The sequence below is a fragment of the Phyllostomus hastatus genome, unplaced genomic scaffold (assembly GCF_019186645.2).
Source record: "Phyllostomus hastatus isolate PE091 unplaced genomic scaffold, TTU_PhHast_1.1 phas_contig_137, whole genome shotgun sequence".
Classification (NCBI taxonomy): Eukaryota; Metazoa; Chordata; class Mammalia; order Chiroptera; family Phyllostomidae; genus Phyllostomus; species Phyllostomus hastatus.
This window is the reverse complement of record NW_025333583.1, coordinates 1,790,183-1,816,424: the sequence shown is the minus strand read 5'-3', so window position 1 is coordinate 1,816,424 and position 26,242 is coordinate 1,790,183. Positions and strand designations below refer to the sequence as shown.

Below are 26,242 nucleotides of genomic sequence, written 5' to 3'. Positions count from 1 at the left end.
ACTCTGCAGATCATTCATGTAGTAATTTTGAATACCTGCTTGGTACCAGTCACTGGGGATGGGTCAAAGGTCGGCTTCCCAGCACTTCCAAGCTGCAAGGCTTGATGATGGGAAGTGGTCTTCTACTCACGTCCTTAGGTCTCACGTTGTTTTCTGTGAAAACACTTCCTTCAGCTCTGACCTGCAGACCCACCCTCCACAGAGCTGAGACACCCATTTGTGGGGAGTCATGTGGGAGGTGGGTATCATATTATTCTCTATGTTATCTTTCTCAGTTTAATTTATAAACCTCTCACTCCTTGCAAAGCATCTCTATGGAGACCATACCACTGTGTCAGGTGCTCTCAGATATGCCTGTGTGTCTAAGACAGTATAAAGGAAAAGTCCAGACATGTTTGATTTGGCGTGGTATATTGTTTAAAAAATACACTTAGAATGTGTTCTATCATTAGTTTTAATTTTCCTAACTTCCACTCAATATTCCTATCCAGCTTTACATATGTTATTCAAAGTTTAACATTCCTATTATCTTGGAGCCTGTTAAAAATACAAAATTTGCCCCTGACCCTAGGCCTACTGAATCAGAATTTGCATTCCTGTTGACAGTTTCACCATGTAACAAGGTGATTTGCATGCATCTTAAAGTTTGAGAAGCTTCGGTCTTATTAATGCACCATCTTCTGAATGTATGCTTCAGGCAACAGTGAGCTAGCTAGTTTGAAGCAAACCTCCAATGAAACAAAGAGAACTGGGTAAAACACAGAATGAGGCAGTCTAGTCTGAAAAACTTCCCAGATGTTGATCTGGCAGAAGCAGGCAAAAAATGTTCTCTAGGAAAAGTTTTTGTTATCATAGTTCTAAGATAGAATGCCTAGCATGCTGTCAAAGACAGCAGATGCCCAAGTGCACACTGAGACATGAGTGAGAACCAGCAGAACAACAGACAACAGAAATAGACCCACTGTGACTCCACACCTAGGAATTATCAGGCAAAACCTACAAAACAACTGTGCTTATTATGTGTAAAGAAATATTTAAAAAAAAATTAAACTTGAAAATATCTGTAGGGAATGGGAAATTATAAAAAGGGGCATACAGATTAAAAAAAAAACAAATAGAACTACAACTGAAAAACAGCTACAGAAATGTGAGCACAGTGGATGGGTTTACCAGAAGACTCCGCTGAAGAAAGAATTTGTAAACTTGAAGACAGGGAAGAAGAAACTATCGAGCATAGAGAGATGGCAGAAGAGTGGGTAAGAAACAGAAGACACGGTGTAAATGTCTAACATGTTCAACTGGAGACAGGGAAAGAAAGGAGAGAGAGAGCGCTGAGATGGCTGAGAATTTTCCAAAACTGTTGAAGACATCAATCAGAAATTCAAGAAGCTTACTGAATCCTAAACGTAACCCCTGCCAAAAGAGGTATGTAGACACATTGTAGCTGAAACCCATTGAAGGAAAACCTTAAAATCTATTTTGAAGAGGAACAAAGGCTTCCTGTTATGAGGCTATATACTAAACATCTGAGTGGTGAAGAGCAGTTTTATTACACTAGAAAATTCTGTGGGTTAGGCATTTAGGTAAGATGCACCAGGGATGGCTTGTCGTTGCTCCATGATATGTGGAATGCTTATACTTGGTTTTCCCAGCATGATCATTTCGGTCTCATCTGAGTTTTTATGTAGTAGCTGCATCCCCTCATAATGAGTACCCAAGAGCACCAGGCAGAAGATGCATGAAATTTAATTATCTAACCTCAGAAATCATGTAGCATCACTTCTGCCAAATGCTTTTGTGTGAAGATGTCCACGCTCCACTCAGATTCAAATGCAGGGGACATACACACTGTTTAATTGAATGAGTGTTTAAAAACCTGTGGCCATTCTTTAGAAGTTACCTTGTCAAAGCTGTAAAAGCTGTACATAAACTAAGGACAACTCTCAGAGGCATGAATTACTGCAGTGACTTAAGGTGGTTTGATATGATTTTCATGGAGCTTTATTAGGGCATCTATTATAATAGATTTGTAGGGCTAATCAGTTTTTTAAAGATTTATTTATTTATTTTTTAGAGAGAGGAGAAGGAAAAGAGTGGGAGAGAAACATCAGTGTGTGGTTGCCCATCATGTTCCCCAAACTGGGGACCTGGCCCTCAACCCAGGCATGTGCCCTGACTGGGAATCAAATCAGCAACCCTTTGGTTCACAAGCCCATGCTCAATCCACTGAGCTACACCATCCAGGGCTGGCTAATCAGTTTTTTAAATCTTTTTTTTGTTGTTATTCTACTACAGTTGTCCCAATTTTTCCTCCTTTACTCTCCTCTGCCCACCCCACCCCCCACTCGCACAATTAATTCCTACATTGTTGTCCGTGTCTGTGGGTCATCCACACGTGTTCTTTGTCACACCCTTCCCCTTCTCTCCACCATTATCCCCCTCTCCCTCCCCTCTGATCACTTTCAGTCTGGTCATGCCTGTGGTTCTATTTTGTTCACTAGTTTGTTTTGTTCACTAATTTCTGTTCTAGGTGAGATCACATGGTATTTGTCTTTCACCAACTGGCTTGTTTCATTTATCATGGATGGAACTGGAGAAAATTATGCTAAAAGCTAATCAGTTTTTTGAGGAGAGATGTCAGGCTTAAGTGCATTTCATTCCACAGAAAGATAACAAGATAATTCTTTGGAGAGCTGTTTAATCAATTTCTTGACTGCTTAGCTCCAAAATCAATTACACTTTTTAAAAAGCTTGTCAGAATGATCTTACCAATATTTAGGAAGAAATACATTTTAGTTTCAGGAAACCAACTCACTAGGGCCATGTGCAATACCACAGACACTCAATGAACAAGGTAGAAAATGGAAATAAAAGTAAATAAGTAAGGATTCATCCTGACAGATATACTTAGTTAGAACACAATGGTCAATCAACCCTTTCATAACTCCCTAGGCTCAGTCTCATGTCCACCCCACAAATCAACCACTGTGGCCAATGAAACAGAAATGTTGGTTGGTTAAGCCTAGGTTGTGTGCTGAGCACTGAAGGCTGGGAAGGTATTAGTTTTCCTATAAGTGAGTGACACAAGGGTGGAAGTTGGGAGTCATGGGAATGGGACAAACAGATGTAAGAGGAGCCTCCCAAGTGCTCACAATAGAAAATGTTTATGTCAGACAGAGAAAACAGCTTGTGTAAGGTTTTTTAAGGTCATGGATCATTTTTTCTTGGGAAATAGCAGGAACTATTATGGCTGGAGTAAATAATATCCATAATCTGACGGCTGAAAACATGGGAAGCAGACTATAATTACATTGCCCTGAAAGGTGATTATATAATTGCTTTACTATTGATGCTCTTTCAAAATAAGACAGAAACTTATATTTTTCGGGAGCTGAGATATGACACTGGGAAAATATAGAGAATATAGAAGTATTACATAAAACTTTTATTAAAAAACTTTTTTTATGTTCTCCGGGGTTTTAGCAACTCTACTTGAAGCTAAAGTTGACTATCCCCAATTATAGATTCTGTTCATTGGTCCATGCACTTGACACTTGAAAGCTTCCCCTGAGGATCACCTGTCAAAAGTATGCTTCGCCCAGCTGAAAACTAAATTTATATAAATACTCCAGCCTGTTTTAGCTCTGCCTCTGCAGACTCATATGTCATTTATCAAGCAGGCATCAATGGGAATGACCTTTCCAAGACAGAGTCAAGGATTCAGGAATCACATTGACACTGTACCTTGGATAGTGTCTGACTGTTTACGAAACACGTTTATGAATGTTGTCAAATGTAATACTTATAACCTTGTAATGAAGGTATATTAATGCTCATTTTGTAGGCAATAAACTGAGGGTCAGAAAGGTTAATGATGTTTCCAAAGACACACAGATGGTCAGTGTCAAATGAGACTCAAGGCTGGGCTGCCCTCTCCCAAATTCGCCACTGCTTTGGCTGTTGCCATTTTCTGTCATGAATAAAGCAGACATTAGCAGATGCCTCTGACTTGTTTAAAGTATGGCTTGAAACACAGAACCTACATTATATTTTAAGCTCCTCCACATAACTGGAAATACAGCAATAGTTTGCCTATACTCAGAATACTAGAATGACAGAAAATACAAGTAAATCGCTTTCATAACAAATGCACAAGAAACACCACATTGCTTGGATGGACCCTGCATGTCAGTTATATATTCAAAGTCTTCCACATTTTGGAAAATAAGCTCTTCCATTTTCCCATTCTCTGTCTTGCATTGTTTTGGATTGGAGACCGCACACCATCACCTACAATCCTCCTTTTGCTTAGAATTATATTCCTTACACTTCGTCCATTTCTGCTTTTCCAAATCTGACTTGGGTTTTAAGGTACTGTTCACATGGAACCTCGAAGTTACTATTTTCCAGTTGACCCCTGAAGCTATTTCATCATGACTGTATTCCTGTTCAGTACCATCTCCCTCAGAATGTGTGTGATGATAGAAATGCAGATGAAAAGCATCCAGGTCCTCTGGAGCTGTCCTATAGCAGTCCACGCTACCATAGACTGTGTGGATTGAACAACAAGCATCTGTTTCCCACAGTTCTAGAGGCTGGGAGAGTCCAAGATCAAGGTGCCAGCAGCTCTATCATCATGGTGGGTCATGCTTCTTGGTTTGTAGATGGCCATCATTTCATAGCCTCACGTGGCAGAGATCAGAGAGATTATGGTTATCTCTCTTTGTAAGAACACTAATCCCATTCCCCAGCGATCTATCCTTATGACCTAAGTATCTCCCAGACGTCCCACCTCCAAATGCCATCACCTTGGGGATTTAGGCTTCAGTATATGAATTTGTGGAGGACATATTCAGCTCATAACATTCTGCCTCCCACCAATTTATGTCCTCGCATAAAAAATACATTTATTCCATCCCGACAGCTACAAAACCTTATCTCATTCCAGCATTAACTCTAAAGTCTCAAGTGCAAAGTCTTATTATCTAAACCTCATCTAAATAAGACCTGGGTGAGACTAGAAGTAAGAAACATCTGGAGGCACAATCCCTCTCCACCTGTGAGCCTGTGAAACCAGTAGGCTACATGCTTCCAAAATACAGTGGTGGGACAGGCATGGGATGAATACTCCCATTCTAAAAGGGAGAAATAAAAAAGCAGGAAGGGGTTCTGGGGAAGTCCAAAGCCTGACAAGACAAACTTGAGATCTTAAGAAGTCTCACCAGCCATCCTCAGCTCTGCCCCGTGGGCCCCTGGGTCGTGCAAACTGTGAAGTCACACAGTCAGGTCCTTCCACTCCGGCCTCGCACTTGTTTTAATGCTCCCTTGTCTCCATGTTGGAACTGATAATAATTTTTTAACAAGAGGTTTTGTTTTCTACTTTGTACTAAAGCCTGCATGTTATGTAGCTGGTCCTGCTTTCTTGGTTTCAGTTGTTCCAACGGGTTGGTGTGGAAGGGAGGGGGAAGGGAAAGAAGGGTCATCTCCTATTTATCTGGCCAATTTTGAAATCTGTTCTCTCCATTGTTACTGTTTCTCTGCCCAAAATGGACCTCTAAAAATGGGAAGAGTGCCACTTCAGATACGTACTCCTTAACATGTCAGCCATCACCCTTTGCTCCCAGCTGCATGGCCACTGAGTAATGAACCTGTGATTTTTTTCTTCTCCTCCTTGTGGAGGAAGGTGTTTTTTCTTCCCTCTCCTTGAAATCAAGGGAGAGGACACCATGTCACCCCATAAGAATGGGATTCTGCTTTACTTCTGGTTGTGATTGGTTCCCTGTTTAGACAGCAGACTTGATGATTTTACCTTAAGCACATCTGAGTGGGAAAGAAAATTCCAGAAAGAAGACGGAGCTGAGATGATGGGGAAGGAGGGACAGCTTTGGTTCAGATAAGATTCTCGGCATGATGAGCATCTAAGTTTACTGTGGACACAGTGATAGGTGACTGGGTTTGGGCTGTGTGTTGGTACCCATCCCAAAGGGTTGCCTATTGGGTATTGGGAACTAAGAACAAGAAGCTTAAATGGGGTGGGCAGGGAGAGAGGTTGGGAAGGAAATGGGGGTGGCCCATTGGCTGCAAGAGAAAGAGGTAAAGGTGGAGTTGGAGTTGCGTCTCCCACTTCAGGGACATGTTAAGAGTGACCCCTTAGGGGAGAAGATGTTTGGGTTCCTGCTCCAAGGGTGGCATTAACGAGAATATAATTGTGTTCAACAGACAATTGCTATTGCACTTCTAGGTAAAGACAGAAACACTTGCCCTGCTTCCCTTCCCTCCCTCCAGTGCCCAGCGCTGATGGAGGTAGAAGCAGAGAAACTAGAGGAGGAGGAACAAGAAGAGCAGATGCACTGCCTCTTCCCAGTTTGAGCTCTCAGGCCAAAGCCCAGCTAGGGCTTGGGGAAAGAAAATGATAACTTTAAATTGCACACAAGAGCCAGGCTATAAATTGGATTAGATTCACTGAAGATCTAAGTAATGAAAGTGACCAGAAACTATGAGATCTGTCCTAGATATATAATAGGGTCGTAAAAAGAAATCTGACAAAGCACAGTTGGGCAAGTCGTTAAAGTTAAAAACGCATCATGTTTTTGCTTGCCTCATGTAACTAAGATTGTTTAATGAACCATTTACATTTGCACTGGCTGCCAGATACAGAGAAAGGGAGGGAAGGAGAGAGGGTTCGTTCTTGAATCTTCCTTGCCATCCTTTCCTTTCAGTTTGGGCCGGTTTAAGTCCCATGTCCGCCACTGGACCAGTAAGTGTTCCAACACAGGAAGGCTGGGCTCTGATGAGCCCCATCCAGCCTGCATCCATCCTGGGCCCTGGGATGGAATCAGCTTCTCCTGCAGCACATGGGTTATGGGGAGGATGGTGGGTTCCCACATAAAATCAGGTAAGGAAAAGGCGAGGAGGGTACTACTGACTAGGGCACCAAAACTCTCCACTGCATGGGCGGTCAGCCTATGTGCTAATCCTCTCTTTGCATCTCGGCAGCGACCCATGTGGCCCTTGGCCGTGTGATCAATTTCCTTCTTTATTACTTACTGCCAGGGGAAGTCACCCAGGCCCACACCGGAAAAAGACGGGTATCGCTTCCAGCATGTGATTGCTGACCAGCGGGCCTGCGTGCTGTGGTCACGCCGTCCTCCCTCCCCTCCCCCTCACTGGTCTGCCTCGGGGGAAGATACCTCTGCCTCCCGCCATGAGTCAACCTTGGCGTTTGTTATTTTGAAAATACTCTTTTGAATCTTGCTTTTATCCTTGCTGCCTTCTGGAGTCAAGCTCTAAAAAACAGAATTTAAAAGTCATCTCCAATATGTTTGTGATATTCAGTCTTCCCATGCTGAAACAGTCTTTAGTGTGCTGTTTAATTTTTACTTGGAACAGGTAAATGGCACAGCATTGTTGTTGAGAATGTTTACTATAATATGACATTTGAAAAAGTTAAATATAACATCTTAACAGGGATTTAAAAAGCATTAGGAGAGAGACCAAATAATGTTTTTCTTTGTGAGTTAAGAAGAAAGTTTTATTGCATTTATAACATGTATACCATGTAGCATCCCCTATGTTGATTCATGTTATAAGATTGAGGACATCTTGACATTGTGCATTAAAAGGAAGTATTTGCCTGAAGGCAGTTTAGGTGATTGACCTAGGAGTATAATCTCCTGGCGTGGAGGTGCTCTCATATAGTGAAACCAGACTCTGACTCGTCATCAGCTCCATTTTTCCCAGCCTCAATTGCTATCAGTGTCAAGGAAGTAACATGGAGTTCTGTTCAGTGCCCTCTCTCCTTATTTGGGGACAGGAACGGTAGCTGAGAAAACATATGATGGAACTGATACAGGATGATTCGTGGTTTGTGACTTCGTTTCTTTTGCCTTCGGAATTGTCTATCTTTTGACTTCTCTCATCTCTCTTGACTCCAATTCATGTCAATTTAAAGCCTGGCTGCAGCCCTGGCTGGTGTAGCTTAGTGGATTGAGCACAGGCTGTGAACCAAAGGGTCGCCGGTTCGATTCCCAGTCAGGGCACATGCCTGGGTTGTGGGCCAGGTCCCCAGTGGGGGCCACATGAGAGGCAACCACACATTGATGTTTCTCTCCCACTCTTCCCCCCTCCCCTCCTCTTTCTCTATAAATAAATAAATAAAATCTTAAAACAAAACAAAGCAAAAAATAAAAAAATAAAAAAAACCCTTGCTGCAGAAATTAAGAGCACAGGCTCTGGAGTTAATCTGACTGGGATGAATCCTGCCGGAGAAGATGAATCCTGCCCTAGTTCTAGTTCTGTCACCTTAAACAAGTCATTTACTTTCCCTGTGCTCCAGATTCTTTGATAATAAGGTGGTAATAATGACACCTACTTCATAGGGCTATTGTGGAGATGAAATAAGTCCATATATGTAAAGCACTTAAAATAGTGTCTGGCACATATAGCCACTGCTCAGTATATGTTAGTTGTTGTTATTATTCTTTGATACCTTCATTAGGTCCCTTCACACCTCTGACTCTCAATCTCCTTGCCTGCAAAATTGAGACCATAATTTGCTCCACACTCAAGTGAACTCCGTGGGCCCGAACAAGGAGCACAGAGGGAGAAATCAGTGGTAAAATGCTGGCTACTTAACCCCGGGCAGCACTGTGCCAAGGCTGTCCTCTATTTCCAGAATCTTAAGAACTGGACCTTGCTTGGACTTCTGTCACACACTCGTTTGCTGAGGTCATATCTTCCAACTCAAGGGCTTGCTGATGGCCCTTGCTATGTCAGGAGGAATCTTTGCTTTCTTTCAGGAATGATTGACCTTGACTTTATAACAGACAAGACTCCATGCCTCAGGCCAAAGCGAGCTCCCGTGTCATCAACCTGTTTGCCCCTGCAGGGCAAGGAAACGCAACCTGCGGGGACACCAAGAGCTGAAAAAGTGAAGAAATGGCCGTGAGGAAATGTATTGGAATCTTAGCCAAGGGTGGAAAAACACATAGCCCAGGAGATAGGGCCTGGTGGGGGTGAGAAATAACACTGCTTGAAGAGTACATTTACATTGGCTCCTTGCTCGCTTCTGTTCTTTGCAGTAGAGTTAATTCTTCAAGCCGTGTTCTCACCGTTGCCTACGAGGTGCCTGTCAATGTTGCCATGGCAACAAGCCACCTTGGCTCTCTTCGTTGCTAAAGTGTGAATAATAGCTGACTTTGTCATTCTCTCTTTGCTTAGTACCCAAATCACACGTTTATGTCATGGTCAGGGGCCATGTCGAGTGATAATTTTGACTTTGGAAACTTTCACATTTACCTAAAGAGCAACTTGAAACTGCCGGAGTTAGGCATGAGCTGAAGTAATGTTTCTCATTACTCTTTCCTCCTCCCCCTGCGGCATGCCCAATTACATTTATTTTATATGATGTCTTTTTATTATGGCTCAGCATTTGTAATCCTCATGAGAACGGAAATTCTAAAATGCCAAGGACCTTCTCTTTTGTGTTTTTTTTCTATCATTTAGAATGGTACTTGTCATGCCTGGTGCCCAATACATGTTTGTGGACTGAACGGCTAAATATGAATGCCTATCGGAATGCCAGGGACTCGACTCCTTTTCTGAGTCTCTTTCCTGCGAGTTGGATACCAAGCTCACAAAGGCTGATGCCTTCATGTTAGCCAGATGCTACCAGGCTGTTTAAAAATTTTATGGCTTCTTATTATTTCTTTAGAGGTACATGTGGGAGTTCTGTTGTAGCCAGTGCATTTTTGCATGACTTTTTTTATGATGGTAAAAAGAAATAACATTAAATTTACTATCCAAACCATTGTAATTAAAAAAAATTATTTATTTATTTATTTTTAGAGAGGGAAGGGAGAGAGAAAGAGAGAGAGAGAGAAATATCAGTGTGAGGTTGCTGGGGGCTGTGGCCTGCAACCCAGGCATGTGCCCTGGCTGGGAATCAAACCTGCGATGCCTGGTTCGCAGCCCTCATTCAGTCCCCTGAGCTACACCAGCCAGGGCTAAACCATTGTAGTTTTTAATTAAAAGTAAAATATCTCATTTGCTTTCAGTGGCAGGTAGTTAAAACTGTTTCCTCTGCTTTCAGCAAATCTCGGTGGAGGAAGAAGTCCATATGGCTGGGTTGGGGCTCCCCATCAGGACCTCACCCCTGACCCTTTGAGGAGACTGGAAAAATCCCTTGCCATTGAATAGGAACCTGCTTAGGAGCCTTGAATGGGGCTCAAGGCTTTCGCTGTAGCATGAAGCAGCCAATGTGGACATTTATCTTGTCATGTATTAGCCATGGCGTATGTCTTATAAACTCAGTTCTGGACTTCTGGTGGATTTAGAATTTTCTTACTTTAAAAGTAGTGTATTTCTTGAAGAGTCATATAGATTTCTTCATTTTTTTTCTTTCCATCTTTCCCTTTCTTCCTTTCCTCTCTCAATCTCTTTCAATCTCCCTTCCTCCCTCTTCCTTTTTCTCTCTTCATCTTTTTCTTTCTCTCTCTCTTTCTTTCTTTCTTTCTTTCTTTCTTTCTTTCTTTCTTTCTTTCTTTCTTTCTTTCTTTCTTTCTTTCTTTCTTTCTTTCTTTCTTTCTTTCTTTCTTTCTTTCTTTTCTTCCCCCCTTCCTTCCTTCCTCTTTCTCTTTCTCCCCTCCTTCCTCCCTCCTTTCTCCCTCCCTCCCTCTGTCTCCCTCCCTCACTCCTTTCCTTCCTACTTTCCTCCCCCTACTCTCTCTTTGATGAGAGCATGTTCTATGCAAAAATTCCTTTAAAATAGCATTGTTTCAGGATAGTATCTGACCCTTTTGACATTTTTTTCCTCATAAACACATGAACTCCAAGGGGGTGGGGTTTGTTTTCAAACAAATACGTGTGAAGATCCATGACATACCAAGACAGACGAGGTGCCAGAGGCAGGATCTGGAAACTGCCAGCATGTGAAGAAGACACGGCCTCTGCTCTCTGGAGATGCGGGACCTGGAGCCGGGCAGTGAGAATGGCTCGGACGATCCCCTCGAAACTGTACAGATGATCCCTGGATTCTGTGCTCAAGTTTCCTCAGATTTTCCAAAGAGCCTAGGCCATGCAAGTATTAACAATTACAGTTATAATACATTGTGTGTGTGTGTGTGTGTGTGTCTGAAAAGTCTGAAATTTTTCTTCTCTTTATCCAAAATTGCTCTAAACTTGATTTTTCTGCCTCTTGCTCCTCTCACTGAGGGAGCAAAGGAGCAAACTGCTGCTCAGTGTTTCACAGAAGGTCCCTCTTATCTTTATTCTCCTGAGACACCGAATTCCATACGGTTGCTTTGCTCCTCGTGTTCACATCACCTTTGCCTTCTCGGCCAAACTGCAGTTTGTAGGACATCCCGGCTGGAAGCGATCTCAGAGGCCACTTCATCCAAACCGTATACTTTATTCGTTGTGGTAAAACCATTCAAAACCTTTAGTGATGTACTGGGGGACACATGCAGGCGGGACTCTACGTTCCTGCCTTTGCTATTCTATCCCTGCACTTAACCTCATTTTTTAATTTTCCAATTAGAGTTGACATTCAATATTAGTTGACATTCAATATTAGTTTCAGGTTTTAATGTTTAGCATGGTGGTTATATATTTATATAATTTAGGAAGTTTTCACCCCTGATAATTCTGATAATTTATAGTACACCTGGCACTATAAATAGTTATTACAATATTATTGACTATATTTCCTATGCTGTACTTTACATTCCTATTGACTATTTTGTAACTATTGATTAGTATTTCTTAATCATTTCACCTCTTTCACCCAGCTCCCAACCCACCTGCAGTCTGGCAGCCATCAGTCTGTTCTCGAGATCTATGAGCCTGTTTAGTTTGTTCTTTAGACTCCATGTAGAAATGAAATCATATGGTTTTTATCTTTCTTTGTTTGACTTATTTCACTTAGCATAATACTCTTGAGGTCCATCCCCATTGTTGCAAATGGTAAGATTCATTATTTTTCATAGCCAAGCAATATTCCATTGTATATATGTACCATCAAGTTTTAAACAAACAATTTATTGAATTAGGTTGCTTCTTCTATATGTTGGCTATTGTAAATAACACTGAAATAAACATAGGGGTGCATATATCTTTTTGAATTAGTGTTTTAGACTACTTTACCTACATACCCAAAGTAAAATTGCTGGGTCACAAGATAGTTCAATTTCATTGTTTGAGGAAAATCCATACTATGTTCCATAGTGGCTGCACTAATATGTATTCCTAGCAACAGTACAAGGGGGTCCCCTTTTCTCCACATCTGCGCCAACACTTGTTATTGGTACTTGTGTGTATTTATTGATGACACCCGTTCTGACAGATGTGAAGTGATACATCATTGTGGCTTCAGTCTACATTTCCCTAATGATTGCTGAGATTGAGCATCTTTTCATAAGCTGCTGGCCATCTGTATGTTCTCTTAGGAGAAGTGTCTGTTCAGGTACTCTGCCTATTTTTAATTGGATTGTTTGTGTTTTTTGGTATTAAGATATATGAGTCCTTTATAAAGTTTAGATATTAACCCCTGATTGTATAGATCATTGGTGAGTATCTTCTCCCACTCAGGAGGCTATCTTTTCATTTTGTTGGTGGTTTTCTTTGCTGTGGAAAACCTTTTGAGTTTGATGTAGTTCCATTTGTTTATTTTTTTTCTTCTGTTTCCCTTGTTTAAAATGATAGATCAGAAAAATATTACTAAGAGGAATTTTAGAGAGTTTATTGCTGATGTTTTTTTTTCTAGGAGTTGTATGGTTTTGAGTCTTACATTGAAGTCTTTAATCCATTTTGCATTTATTCTTGTGTATAGTATAAGAAGGTGGTCTAGTTTCACTCTTTTTGCATGTGTGTATCCAGTTTTTGCAACATTATTTATTATAGATTATCTTTACCCCATTGCATATTCTTGACTCTTTTTGTGATAGATTGGTTGATTGTATATAGGCATTGGTTTATTTCTGGGTTCTCTATTCTTTTTCATTGATTTTTGTGCCTGTTTTTATGCCAGTACCATGCTGTTTTGATGACTATAGCTTTATAGTATAGTTTGACATCAGGGAGTGTGACTCTTCTAACTTCATTCTCCAGGCACCTAAACTTTGCCCCATCCACAGCCTGATCCAGCCCCTCCTGAAGGACCCCCGCCGAGAACGGGCCGATTTGTTCTGTCATGCTGCCTCCCGCTGGCTGGCCTTACCCACCCCACTCTCTGCACAGGTTCTTTCTAGTCTTGTTTACTCCTCCAGAGAAAATACACCCCTTTGTGCCTAACCTCTGAGTCACTTGAGCATCTCACGGCTGGAGCATTCTCCCTATTGCAACATTCCCTACCCCCACTGCCAGAGTCCCTTTTCCCCTCTTGTAATAATCCTTTCGAATAAAGTCTCCCCTTGTCAATGTCCAGAGTTTGTTTTTATTTGACTTTATACTCTGGCTGACTTGAGACTTCTTCTTTATATAAGCATATTCATACCTTTTTATTACTGAATAAAGTGCCCAGGAGTCTCCATGCCTTATTCACATAAATTCTAATAATTTATTTCGTGAATTCAAAGAGCATTTACCTCTAAGTCTAATGAATTTACCTCTAGTTTACTTGAGTCTAAGTTGGTTTATTCCCAGGCACAGACACCACTTGTTTGTCTTGTGGCTTTTTCTTTTCTCCCTCTGGTTTGCAGTAAAGGTCAGAGTCTCTGGGTCTTGGGTGGCTGAGGAGGACACTTTGGTTTTCAGGCTCCTGCTGGGGTTCCCCAGACAAGGGGCTACAGGCTCCTCCTCCTCTAGCCTAACATATCCTAGAGCCTCAGGCTCCACCCCTTCAATGCAGTATTTGCACCAGTGGTCCTCACCCAGTGGTGCTCACCCAGTGGTACTGTTGCTCCCCAGGGGACCTGTGGCAATGCTGGGAGACACGTTTGGTTGTCATGACTGGGAGGAAGTGATTCCTGGCATCTAGAGGGCAGGAACCAGGGGTGCTGCTAAACACCCTACAATGTGCAGGGCAACCTTCTGTGGCAAAGAATTTCCCAGTCCCGAATGTCAATAGTGCCAAGGTCGAGAAACACTGATTGACAGGAGCATCCCTGATCCTGACAAATGTAATCAAAGAACCCTTGCTTATTCGAAACCTGGCAGTGGGACGGCGGGGGATATGCCTGTCTCCATCCAACCACACCATGACTTTTTCTTTGAGGCACGTAAGCTCCTGGAGAAAAAAAAAGGATCAATGATTTGGCAACAAAAGTTTATTTGTTAGTTTGCAACATTGAGCACAACATATACAGCTTCACCACAGGGTTACAATCCAATATGTGTGCTCTGTAGGGTAAGTAAACATTCATGAAAGCACAGCAAAAGTACACACGGTATTCTGAGATTGTGTAAAAAATAAATAGATCCTTTTTCATTTAATAGCACAGAGGATTTCAGCTTGAGATGGTGGATACATTTTAAAATTGAACATTTGATTAATGTGTCAGATTGCGAGAATAACCTAAATTTGGACTATTTACGTAGCAAATGCCTAATGAGCACTGGGAAGGATTCCTGGGGTGGGTGGTGGGAAGGGAAATGTGGGTTATGAGGCGGCTTTCCTGACGTTTCGAGATATGGATGATGCCTAAGGCCAGCACGGCTGGCGTGGGGCCCTGCTCCCATTTCACATTATTTCTCAGTCTTTAAAAATAGTGTAAAGGCATAGTATTCCAGAAAATCTTCAAGAAACACTTCCTTTGGTCAATGAAATAAAAGCCAGCGTAGCTCATTTAGTTGAAAGGAAAGGAGGCTCATTAGGGAGAAGTTAGATACTTTCATTTTCCAAAAGACTAAATCTCTGTTATTAAAATACTTAACTGTAATAAAGTTTTCTCTTCCCCCAATTAAACACCAATGTCTCTGAATCAGGAAGAGTCTATGATCCTGACTTGTTCTGTCAAACCCTCCATCTGTCAGTCTGATTGTCATCAGACTGCAGCAGGTCTGTGTATAGGTGCGCACCAACGCATCCACAATGACACCGCTGAGCTCAAGTACCAGTTTGGGATTTAAGACAACAACCTCTTCAGATCTTTTATGACTCTCTAAAATAACTCAATATATTATTTAAGATAATCTCTTCATGATTTACAATAATAATAATAAAATGAAAGTTTATATTTTATACAAAAGCAGCTTTTATCTCAAAAGACTTCTCTTTCATCTCAAAAGACTTCTCTTTCTTTCTTTGATTATTATTATTATTTTTGGTAGAAAGCTTTCCCTTAGGGTAAGAATTCTGTAACCATGTTAGCCAACTAATAATATAGGGATGGAAACAAGACAGTCTTTGATCTTTCTCTTTCTTGGCTGAACACCAATAGTTTTCTGGGTAGTTAGGAATCCAGATATCGTTGGGCAGGTGTGGAATATTTTTAGTGAGTTGCAGTAAATAAATGAAGAAAACCTCATTAGAAGACACTGATGATACTCTTACATTTTGTTGCTATCTACTGACATTAGTTTGAAAGTGAAATTATTTTTTATGTCAAAGTTCTGGAAATTTCCCACCCATATTTTAAGTGTTCCCGTGGGCTGACAAGCCTTGTAATGACTGCTAAAAAAAGTAACATAAAGGTTATAGCCTAGTTTAGAAAATTATGGTGACCAAGAACTTTATTTCCAGTTGATTCACATAATTCACATAACATTTTATATTATTAAAAATATGCAACAGCAGCTGTCTTAGAATTTAGGCCTAGTTATAAGCTTTTAATTTGAGGCCCACTGAAGTTCCCATTTTCCCAGCCACTCCAATACAAACTCTTTTGAATTCACCCCTACATTGTATTGATTTGTGCAGATCTATATTTTACTCTTCCTCAGGTTTATTCCATGGGTAGTAGCCTTGAACAGATTTTTTCGGTAGCTCTGCTAGTGGGATGCAATGTTTGAGAAAGGTGAGAGCATTTCAAGCGAGTCAGTGTAATCTAAGCTGGAATAAGGGAAAGGAATTCTGTACAGGGCGCAGCTGCCTTAGCCCAGTCCCAGCAGCCAGTCAAAGAGACTCGGGGTCCCGTCTTTCTGCTCCTCGTGCAGTTTGCAGTACTGAACCACGGCGTGGAAGATATCCCCCACTTTCCAGGACTTCCGGTGGACCAGCCGCACCACATCTAGAAACTAAAGTAGAGCACTGGTTAGAAGTCACATATCACAGAGGATCCTCCAAATCATCTTACTCAACCACTCTTTCAAAGCCGACAGCTCCCCAGGCTACTTTTTAATATCTTTGGTGACACGACACTCTTCTCCAAGACAGTCTACTTTCTTCCTAGACAGTTCAGCTCATCGGAGAGTTCTTTCAACTGAGCTGGAGTCTTTTCTTTCTCACAGCAGTTGCCCTTCATGGATGAGAGGGACCGGATGAAATGTTTCTTTCAAGACTCTGTCTTTTCCATATTTAAACAGTTTCCTCTGGTCTGATTTGCTGTGGAATAGACTTTCTCTAACTGGAGGGTGTAGTATGGCTCCCAATACCTTCTATATGTGTCACAAATAATCTCTTATTATATATATATATATTTAGACCAAATGAACCAAGTGCTAAACTTTTGTGTCGGGTCCCCTGTGGATTCCCCATTCTGCCAGGGAAAGGCCCTTCCCCCATCATCAAGCACTAGGAGAGGGTGGCTTTGCATTGCAACAGGAAAAAGAAAGCTTGGGGAAGTGCCCTTATTTTTACTAGCTTCCAATGACCACAACTGAGAAAGTTTTTGGCTGCAGGAAAACTGTGAGCTGAAGTGTTGGAAGACGGGGAAATCATCATAGATCATTTCTTTCATGATCTTGAATACTTTGGGTTGGAGCACAGCCTGAAGACCTCTCAAAGTCTTCAGTAAGATGCTTAAAAAAAGTAACAATGATTAAGAGCCCAAATCTGAGGAAGTACTTCCAGGCATGCAATCTCATAAAATTCTGCCAACAGCCTGTGAAGTAGGCACGAACAGGTGAAAAAATTGAGGGCTAGAGAGATAAAAAGTTGGTAGTGTGATGTATGGTTTTCTAACACTCCAGTCCAGTGCTATGTCTACCCCAGCACAGGGCTGCATTTTGGTGGTAGGAGAACACAGCCTTGATATCTATTTGCAGTACCGGGAGGAAGGATTGGCTGGGAATACGATCCAGCTTTAGGAAGAAGAACGACCTAGTCAGGAGATGAGGGTTGTGGTTTAGTGACTATTTCTTCAATGTTTCCTTCTAGGATTTTTGTTTTTTTGCTCTGCTCCTTTTGTGTTTGCCCAGCTTTTTAAGATCAGTCAGAAACTGAGAAGCTAATTTCTATCTGTCTTTTTTCCTTCTCTCCAGCTTGAATTTGTTAATTCATTTCAGTTTCCATGAAGTCATCTTCCAAAGAGCTACTGTTGAATTATGTTTCCTCCCACAGCTGTGATGGCACCAACTGTTTGCCGAGGGAGAGAAATCAGCACTTTATTGTACTTGCTCGCTTTGTGTTGGCTTAATCGGAATAAAGCAGTTTTCTAGGCTCGGAAATGAAATACTTAACTTTTAATGCATAGACATATAAACACTATTTTATCTCAGAGAGTTTAGGATGATACAAAAAGGGAGACAGATGGGAGGCCCATGGCAACTATGTTATAGATAGTAATCTCCCAGGAAAGAACAGCATCTTAGCCGTCTTGTAATATCTTGTGCCTGTACTTAATAGGGACTCACTAAATACTTGCAGAGTGACAGGAGTGAATGTTCAAATGTCAGTCAAATAAATTCAAGATGATCAGGAAGACTATTTGGTATATGGAGTGACATCCAGAATCATTACAGATGAACCTTGTCTAAGTATATATTCTTGAGTTTTATGTAGTATATTGGCACAGGTACAGTTAGAAATAAATGTGTATATCTCGGACTGTGTACTCAATAGTTTTCTATTGATAGGATGCTTGTTAGAAGTCATTGGAGCCCATGGATCTAATGGGTGAAGGCTAAACAGAGCTTGATTGGGGCATGGTAGCGGGCAAGGAGCAAAATAAAAGCTGGTCATGGGGCACTCGGCCAATGGCCCAGCAACCGAGAGTGAGTGGTTTAGGGGCGAATAAGCACGACCTTTCTTCACCGCTCATTACAGCAGCAGTGGAGGGTGAGCTCCATCAGCTCCTTCGGCCTCAGTCATAGAACTTTAGAGACTCCTAATTGTCTGGGACCCCTCACAATACCTCCTACCTTCTTACCTATCCTATTCCTGAAATTTTAGAAAGTTTAATCCTTTAGGTTAAGGTTTTGCTTAAAATGCAAATCCCCTTACCTAGGGGAGCATTACCAGCAGCTATTGGTAAGTTATGGAGATGCATAAAAATAATTTTTTGAGCCATTACTTATATCCTGGGTATGTAAATGGTCCAAGGCATGTTTTTTTTAAGATTTTATTTATTTATTTTTAGACAGGGAAGGGAAAGAGAAAGAGAGAGAGAGAGAGAGAAACATCAATGTGCAGTTGCTGGGGGCCATGGCCTGCAACCAGGCATGTACCCTGGCTGGGAATCGAACCTGCGACACTTTGGTTCACAGCTCACACTCAATCCACTGAGCTACGCCAGCCAGGGCTAGAAGGCATGTTTTCTATTGGACAAAGTGGTAAAAATATGAGGCCTCAGGGATAGCGGGATGTGTTTGCATGATTTGATTAACCAGACTTTTTCAGCTCTTACTGGACGTCTAGAAAGTAGGTGCTCCCCATGCAAAAGGCGTGGACATCAAGCTTCTGAGGTCTCACTGTGAAAGATCATAGATTGTTGATTTTTCAAGATTTCCCACAAGGGTCACCAGTGGCCTTAGTCGAGACATACCCCCTGAGAGTATCTCCTCCCCCTTAACATGTCTTATAAAGCTGCAGTTCAACATAACATACACAGAAATATAAAATAAGCCTTAGTTCCTTTCTTTTTTTTCTTTCTGTGGATCCTGGTTCACTGGATTACCACTTTGCTCCCACCTCTCATCTCTGAGTCACTGCTCTGAAAGAAAGTCGAAGTTCCAGGGAAGATACCAACAACTGTTAACCCTTTCCCAGAAGGCCCTCTGCAGCAGACCTTTCTAGAAGCCCACTGTCATTTTTTCCCACCTATATGGGAACTGCTGAAGGAAGCGCTCCCTATGTGTTTGACCCAAAGTTGTCCAAATGCTCCCCCAGCAAGGCCTCTGTGCCAGTTATCCGTGCGATGGTCACAGACTGGAATCTGCCTCGTGATTTCTAAGTCCAGGCCAACATCCTACTAATACAGCCTTTAGAAATGATCTGGTCCCGCTACATATACCCTGCTCTGAGGCAGTGACTTCATCTCAGACATGGAGGCCTTCAAACATCTGTGGGGCTGATGAGTGGGAAGGTCATACACTTTCTTCCCTTCATTTACAAAAACTTCTAGGTAAAAATAAAGCGTCTGTGTGAAGAAGCCAGAAAAGAACTCGTCCAGCTCATTACCATAGCTTTTTGTTTTGTTTTGTTTTGTTTTAGAGAGGGAAGGGAGGGAGAAAGATAGAGAGAAACATCAATGTGCGGTTGCTGGGGGTCATGGCCTGCAACCCAGGCATGTGCCCTGACTGGGAATCGAACCTGCGACACTTTGGTTCGCAGCCCGTGCTCAATCCACTGAGCTATGCCAGCCAGGGCTACCATAGCCTTTTAAAACCACATTCTAAGTAGCAGCTGATCCTACATTTTTCATTGTGTCTCTTCTTTTTGCCTTTGTAATTTCATAATCAGCTTTTGTATGTCAGGGATCTGGGTTTTTCTTTCCAATTAATTGAAAAAATAGAAGTCAAAATTGTCCTCTTCCTGCCATTTCAGAATCAATAATAATTAGATTCCCTTCACATATATCATAGGTGGCATTTCCCTGAGCAAATGTTTTATCTTAGGAAACTAGAAGACTTTACATCCTGTGATGGTGTATCATTTCACCTACCACATCACAGGTGGCTTTTGGATTCTCTGGCGCATTTGCCAAATTAGGTTGCTTACAAAATCATGGGGTGGAATCTATGGGAGCTGTTGCAAATTGTGTGGGGTTTTTTTGGAAACATTCAGTGTAGATTTCTGAATGCAAATACGTTTTGTTCCTTTGCTCCAAGGCAGAATTCCATGTCATTAAGCACAAGTGAGCTGGTTTTCACGCTGCTCCTGGGACTGTGGCTTGTACTGCTGTGGTTCTCAGCCTTGACTGCACCCTGGAACCATCAGGGACCTCTGGAGAACCCTAATGCCTGGGTTTCATCCCAAGAGGAGATTTTAAGTGGCCTAACCCTTTAGGGCATCGAGGGCTCTAAAATCTCCCCAGGAGGTTCTAGCACACACTGAGTTTGAGAATCATGACCGAAGGATTCAGTGGAAGAACACTTCTTATGTTTATAAGCGAAGAGACGGTACAGATTATGGACTGAATGTATCCCAGTCCGGAATTCGTATGTTGCAGCCTGAACCATCAATGTGATAGTATTGGGAGGTGGGACCTCTGGGGTCTAGGTCTAATAGGCTTAGATAAGGTCTTGAAGATGGAACTCCTATGGTAGGATTCAAACCCTCATAAGACGAGGAAGGGACAGCAGAGCCTCCTCTCTCTGCTGTGTGAGGACACAGCTAGGAAGAGAGTTCTCACCAGCAACTAAATCTGCTGGCCCCTTGTTCTTGGACTTCCCAGCTTCAAAACTGTGCAAACTAAATGTTTGTTGTCTAACCCACTCAGTCTATGGTGTTTTGTTGTAGTAGTCCAAGCCGACTAAGACAGAATCTAATTCTTCCTTATTTTTCCTTCCTTAACTGTGTACTTCTTCAAAACCGTGACTTTGCCCTGGCCAGGGGCACAGGTGGTTCCAGCATCGTCTCAATATGCCAAGGTTGCAGGTTTAATCTCTGGTCAGGGCACATACGAGAATCAATCGATGGAAACAACACATTGAACAAATCTCTCTCTCTTTCTCTCCTTCTTAGTCTCTCCCTCTCCCTTCCTCTCTCTCTCTTAAATCAATAAATTAAAAATTAAAAGAAAAACCCTGAGACTTTAAGGGTACTGTTTTGGAAAAAATTAGGCTCATAGTCAATATCATCAACATTTTCCCTGTTATTCTCCTTCCATCACTTTGCATGTGGAATGGAACGAGAAATTAGAAGTGAGCTGAATTTCTTGTCTGACCCCCACTTTCTGGGGAAGATAAGCATGTAACTGTTTCCTCTCTTTCCTCTTCTATGCACTGCTTCCAAGAAAAGGAAATAATTCTGAAAGCAGTCTGAAAAGTGAGAAAGGCACTGGGTTTGCTGTGAGGCTGGTCACCAGCCCACTGCAGTCCACACAGGCTCACTGAGTTTAAACAGAAGAAAAGAGCCAGAGATCACCCTGGCTGGCATGGCTCAGTGGATTGAGCTTGGGCTGCAAACCAAAGCATCACAGGTTTGAGTCCCAGTGAGGGCACATGCCTGGGTTGGGGGCCACGTGAGAGGCAACCACACATTAATGTTTCTCTCTCTTTCTCCCTCCCTTCCCCTCTCTAAAATTAAATAAATAAATAAATAAATAAATAAATAAATCTAAAATAAAAAAAAAGAGCCAGAGATCAATGATGCCTTGGATCCCAAAAGCAGGACAATTAGCCAGTTGGTGTAATTGTTTAAAGCATTTTCTTTCATGATTCTTTCTTCTGTCTCATATAAAGTGGATTAAATTGACCTGATGTCAGGGTCATTGTGAATTAAATTGACAAGCTGTTCCAGGTCATCAGGTGTCGGGATATATCTTTCCCTTCACCCTTTGCATTGGGCAGGCTGGGTGGTAAGGTGGAAGGAGAATTGATCAAATAGTAAATCACTCGTCACCTGGCACATAAAGTACAGGCTAGTATCTAGATTCAGGTAGTGTAGAATGGTAGGCAATCCCAGGCACCAAGAGAAATATAAACGACTGGTTGGAGACAGGCTGAAGTGGGAGACGGCATGGGAAATAAATTTGGTCCCCTTCTCGATTTTTCCAGTGGTCAGTGTCCTTGGTTGGTGTTGCAGAGACAGGGGAGCTATTCTAACTACCATACGCATGGCAAGCTGGTAAAGGGTCTTTCATTTCAGGCTGCTAGATTTTGACAGTGAGAATGAGAATACAATTACACATTTAAAGACTAGATTGTAACTCCACGGCGATTTTACTCGAGAAAGACACACAGTTGAGAGGCGTGTGTGGGGACAGCAGGGGTCCAGGATGAGGCCCCACCACCTCTGTCTGAGACTTTCTCGTGGACCAGCCTCTTGGTGTCCGGACTTGCTCATTTATAACAAAGGGACAATAATGTCCGTTTTCCTCTTCTCACAGGATTGGTGAGAAAAAAGTACAATGAGTAGGTGGAGATACTTTGTGACAGTAAGTCACTTAAAAATGCACGGGACAGTGATAGGCAGGGTCCTAAAACAGCTCCCAAGGTTTTCCACCCTAATGCTTGATACCACAAGCAGGATGAGAAAATTATGCTCCCATCATGTTACCCTACATGGAAAAGGTTCAGTCTTTGAGCTGAACAAATGGGAGACCACCTGTGGAGCCTAAGCTAATTGCATGAACCCTTTAAAAGCAGAGTTTTCTCTGGTTGGTGGCAGAGGTAAGAAAGACTGATAGCGTGAGAATGTGCAGGGGCCACATGATAAGGAATGCGGGCAGCTTTTAGAAGCTGAGGATAGCCACAGGCTGATAGCCTGCCAGGATCCGAGGACTGGAGCCCTACAACCCACAAGGGGCCGAATTAGGACAACCTGAACAACTGTCAGTGCGTTCCTCCCCACGGTTTCCAGATACGGGCCCAGCCAGGCCGGCATCCTGGTTTCTGCCGCACAAGTCCCTGAGCAGGGAGCACAACGCAGTCTACCTGAACTTCTGTTAGCAGATATCGGTGTTGTTGCTGCAAGCCAGTAAACTGGTGGCAGTTTGTTACACAGCAATAGAAAATAAATATGGCAACATTACCATTCAGCACACTTTCAAATGATGGACAGTTGAGCTTGAAGACAGAAGAATTCTTGCCAACCCTGGCTGGCATAGCTCAGTGGATTGAGCACGGGCTGCGAACCAAAGTGTTGCAGGTTCGATTTCCAGTCAGGGTACATGCCTGGGTTGCAGGCCATGGCCCCCAGCAACTGCACATTGATGTTTCTTTATCTCCCTCCCTTCCCTCTCTAAAAATAAATAAATAAAATCTTTAAAAAAAAGAATTCTTGCCTTAATCTTAATAAACGAGATTCTACCACAGTTATTGGTAGGTCTTAGAGGAATGGAATTAGAATGACAGTGGCTATCAATTGTGATGTTGGTCAAGGATGTATTCCCTAGTTTTATATTTCTGGTAGGTGGGAGACGCTAATGAGAAAGTCCCCCTCTTGCAAACCTGTGTGGTAGGGAATTAAAAATACCTTCTTCTTGGTGGCATATTTTAAACATGCCACAGTCCATGTTAAATACCAATGTGGCCTCACTTTTGTTTCCGGTATATATTGAGCCTTCCCTGCTACCTTTTGTTTAAAAGAGTGTTATGAAGAGGCCTGTTTTGGAACAAGGATATGTAAAAAACCCAGACTCTTTGAAAAAGTTCCCATCTCAATTTACGTTGTCACCTTCACCAGCAAGTTGAGACAAACTGAGGATTGAAGAAAAAGTAATCATGATTATATTTATGCAGTGGAAGTCTCCACAGTTCTAGGCGCAATTTTAAGGCGAACAGTCAAGAACCAATGATTCAAATTCAAATGGGTTAGCCTGGCAGTTCCTGAGTTTCCCGCAGTGATAAAAACACAGGCTCCACTGATATCCAGCAGGAAACACCATACCTTTTCAACTCTGTTCTCCTGAGATTTCTTAAAGTAGATGGCAGGAATCCCAAGTTCAGAGGCAGCGATCCACTGCAGAGTGGCTCGAAGCTCAGCGTCAGGACACTCGGGCTCCAGGTCAAAGTTGATCACCAGCAGGCTGCCCTGGTGGCTGGCTGCTCCCACGGGTGCTCCAGGGACGCATTCTGAACACAGACAAAGACACAGCCTTACCACGCTTTCCACAGGGGGAGCGCCGGCCAATTGTGTGCCAAAATGATGGGAACGTGGCTTACCCTCTCCTTTTTCTGACTGTCCTTTAAGAATCTCCTTTTCTTCTACTAATTCACTTTGGGAGAAAACAACAGTATATGGTTGGTAATGTTTAGGAAGAGTAAGCTATAAATGGAAGATGAGGCGATGGGTTTTATTGATCTAAAAGCTTCTGAAGTTTCATTCTATGTTCATTGTTTTCACAGACTGAAGTGACACTAGAAAAATACCAATGTGGCTGTTTTATGTAGGGCTATGGGTCTTCAATAAATATCCCACCCCTAAGAAACAAAAAGGCCAGAGAAACCACGTGGTTTTAGTAGGGACAGTTGGTGTGGGAGACTCAGAGAGGCATCCTCCTCAAACTTCTATTAACCTTCAGAAGCTTGAACAGTGCAGGAGACATCATGTTAACTAGTTTTGATTGGAAGGTTTATCCTTCTTTTATTTTACCTGTCATTTAAAGGATCATGTTTCTAACTTGACACAATGATTGTTATTCTGTACTATGCTACTAACACAAAATTTACATTTTAGCCCAGACATATATTTTTTTCTACATGGATATGGTTCTTTGACCTGAAATAAGGGAAAAGACAATCAATGAACTGCAGCACTTAAATTGTACAACATAAAATATCTCAATTAGTTGACAGTTTTCTTTTTTTATCGGGAGAATGCAGTAAGCTGGATGTGGTTTGGAACTAAAGATTCATAACTGATGTATTTCCTTAGATACAAAAAAATTCAATATTTGAGGTGTTTTCAAATACTGAGTATTTACTGTGGAGCCTTGAATGCAGTGGGAAGGTTCAGCAAATATTTGCCAAAATGAGAACAGTATGGCCCAACAGTTAGAAGGAACAGACCACTTTGGGAAGCCCATGGTTGTCCTGTGTTTTTGTCCTGTCTAAAAATTAAAGTACAAGGCTCTTAAAAATGTCTTTTATGAGAGAAGATTCTCTCTTACATTTTATCTTAATGCTAAGAGCTAGATGATAGGTTCCATTGTATTCCTGATATCGAGAAAGCCCAGTTCTCACATGCGCACCTTCTATGTAATAGTTACATGGAAGCGTGACCAGTGTCCGAAGGGTCTAGATTTTCTGTTAGATCTCTATGTGGGTGGTAACATTAAGTGAAATGGCATGTGGTCAGTAGAGTTTCTGCTCTTACAAAGCTATGTGATGCTATGGGTGGTGGTGGTCTTGGTTTTCCCTGGATTCATGTAGTCTGTGGGGTTGTAGGCTCATTTCATGGAGAAAGATGGAAACAGCAGCTAAATAAATGTTTCCTGAAGGAGAAAAATAAATTTGTCCCAGAGTAGTTTTTTTATTTGTTTTATACTCCCACAGGCAAGATACTTGATTATATAATAAAGCAAAAAAAAATGCTTTAGCTATAGAAAGTAATTGAGGAAATAGGTCAGAGAGCTGGTTTTGCCCGATAGTTTATTTTCATTTCTTTCTGAAATTTCAGAACTCTTCAAATAATAAGCTAAGTCATCATGGTCAAAAAATAAATTGCAATTTGCTTAATTTTCCGGAAGCATCACAGATTCTAGATGTAGCTCTGACCTCATATTGCTCTGCCAATATTTTATGTCATACGTTTTGTGCTCCTCTCAGTGCATTTTCCCCTCGCTCCTTTAGGAGGTCCGCATGGGGCAGGGGGCAGAGTTACTGCTTGAGTAGGGCACATCTCCAACAGGGCACTCTTTGGTGTTAGGCACATTTGGTAGTAATAATCCCAGGTGTCTACAAGTACAGGAAAAGCCATCAGACTATAATATATTGAACAACAGTCTTTGTTGGTTGGCATGGTACAATATAAATAGATTTTAGCTTCTCAGTGCCCAATCAGGTAAAATGACATATTCCTAATTATATGCATGAGCTTTATTGGAAATGATTACATTATAAGGGGCAGCTTTGAAATCTGGAAAGGAGGTGATGATAGGCGAGGACTATTCTAGGCCTGAGTTCTTGCGCCAGTGACACGGGACCACACATGCCTGGGACCACAGCAGTACAGACATCATGAAATCAGTGGCTGGGCACAACCTGGATGATCACAATGGATTGCCAGATGGAGTGGCGGTCTCACAATCACTGCATCTCCGTG

At 42.0% G+C, this 26,242-nt stretch overlaps 1 protein-coding gene across 1 annotated transcript in view; it reads right to left on the bottom strand.

Annotated features, from left to right (window-relative positions):
• Positions 1-14,246: 14,246 nt before the first annotated feature.
• The window catches only part of LOC123829834 (SPHK1 interactor, AKAP domain containing), a 119,084-nt gene continuing 107,088 nt past the window's right edge, over positions 14,247-26,242 (bottom strand). Inside the window, 3 exon segments of the mRNA XM_045855783.1 lie at positions 14,247-16,170; positions 23,867-24,051; positions 24,142-24,194. Coding sequence (XP_045711739.1) covers positions 16,027-16,170; positions 23,867-24,051; positions 24,142-24,194 — 382 coding nt within the window. The 3' untranslated portion in view covers positions 14,247-16,026.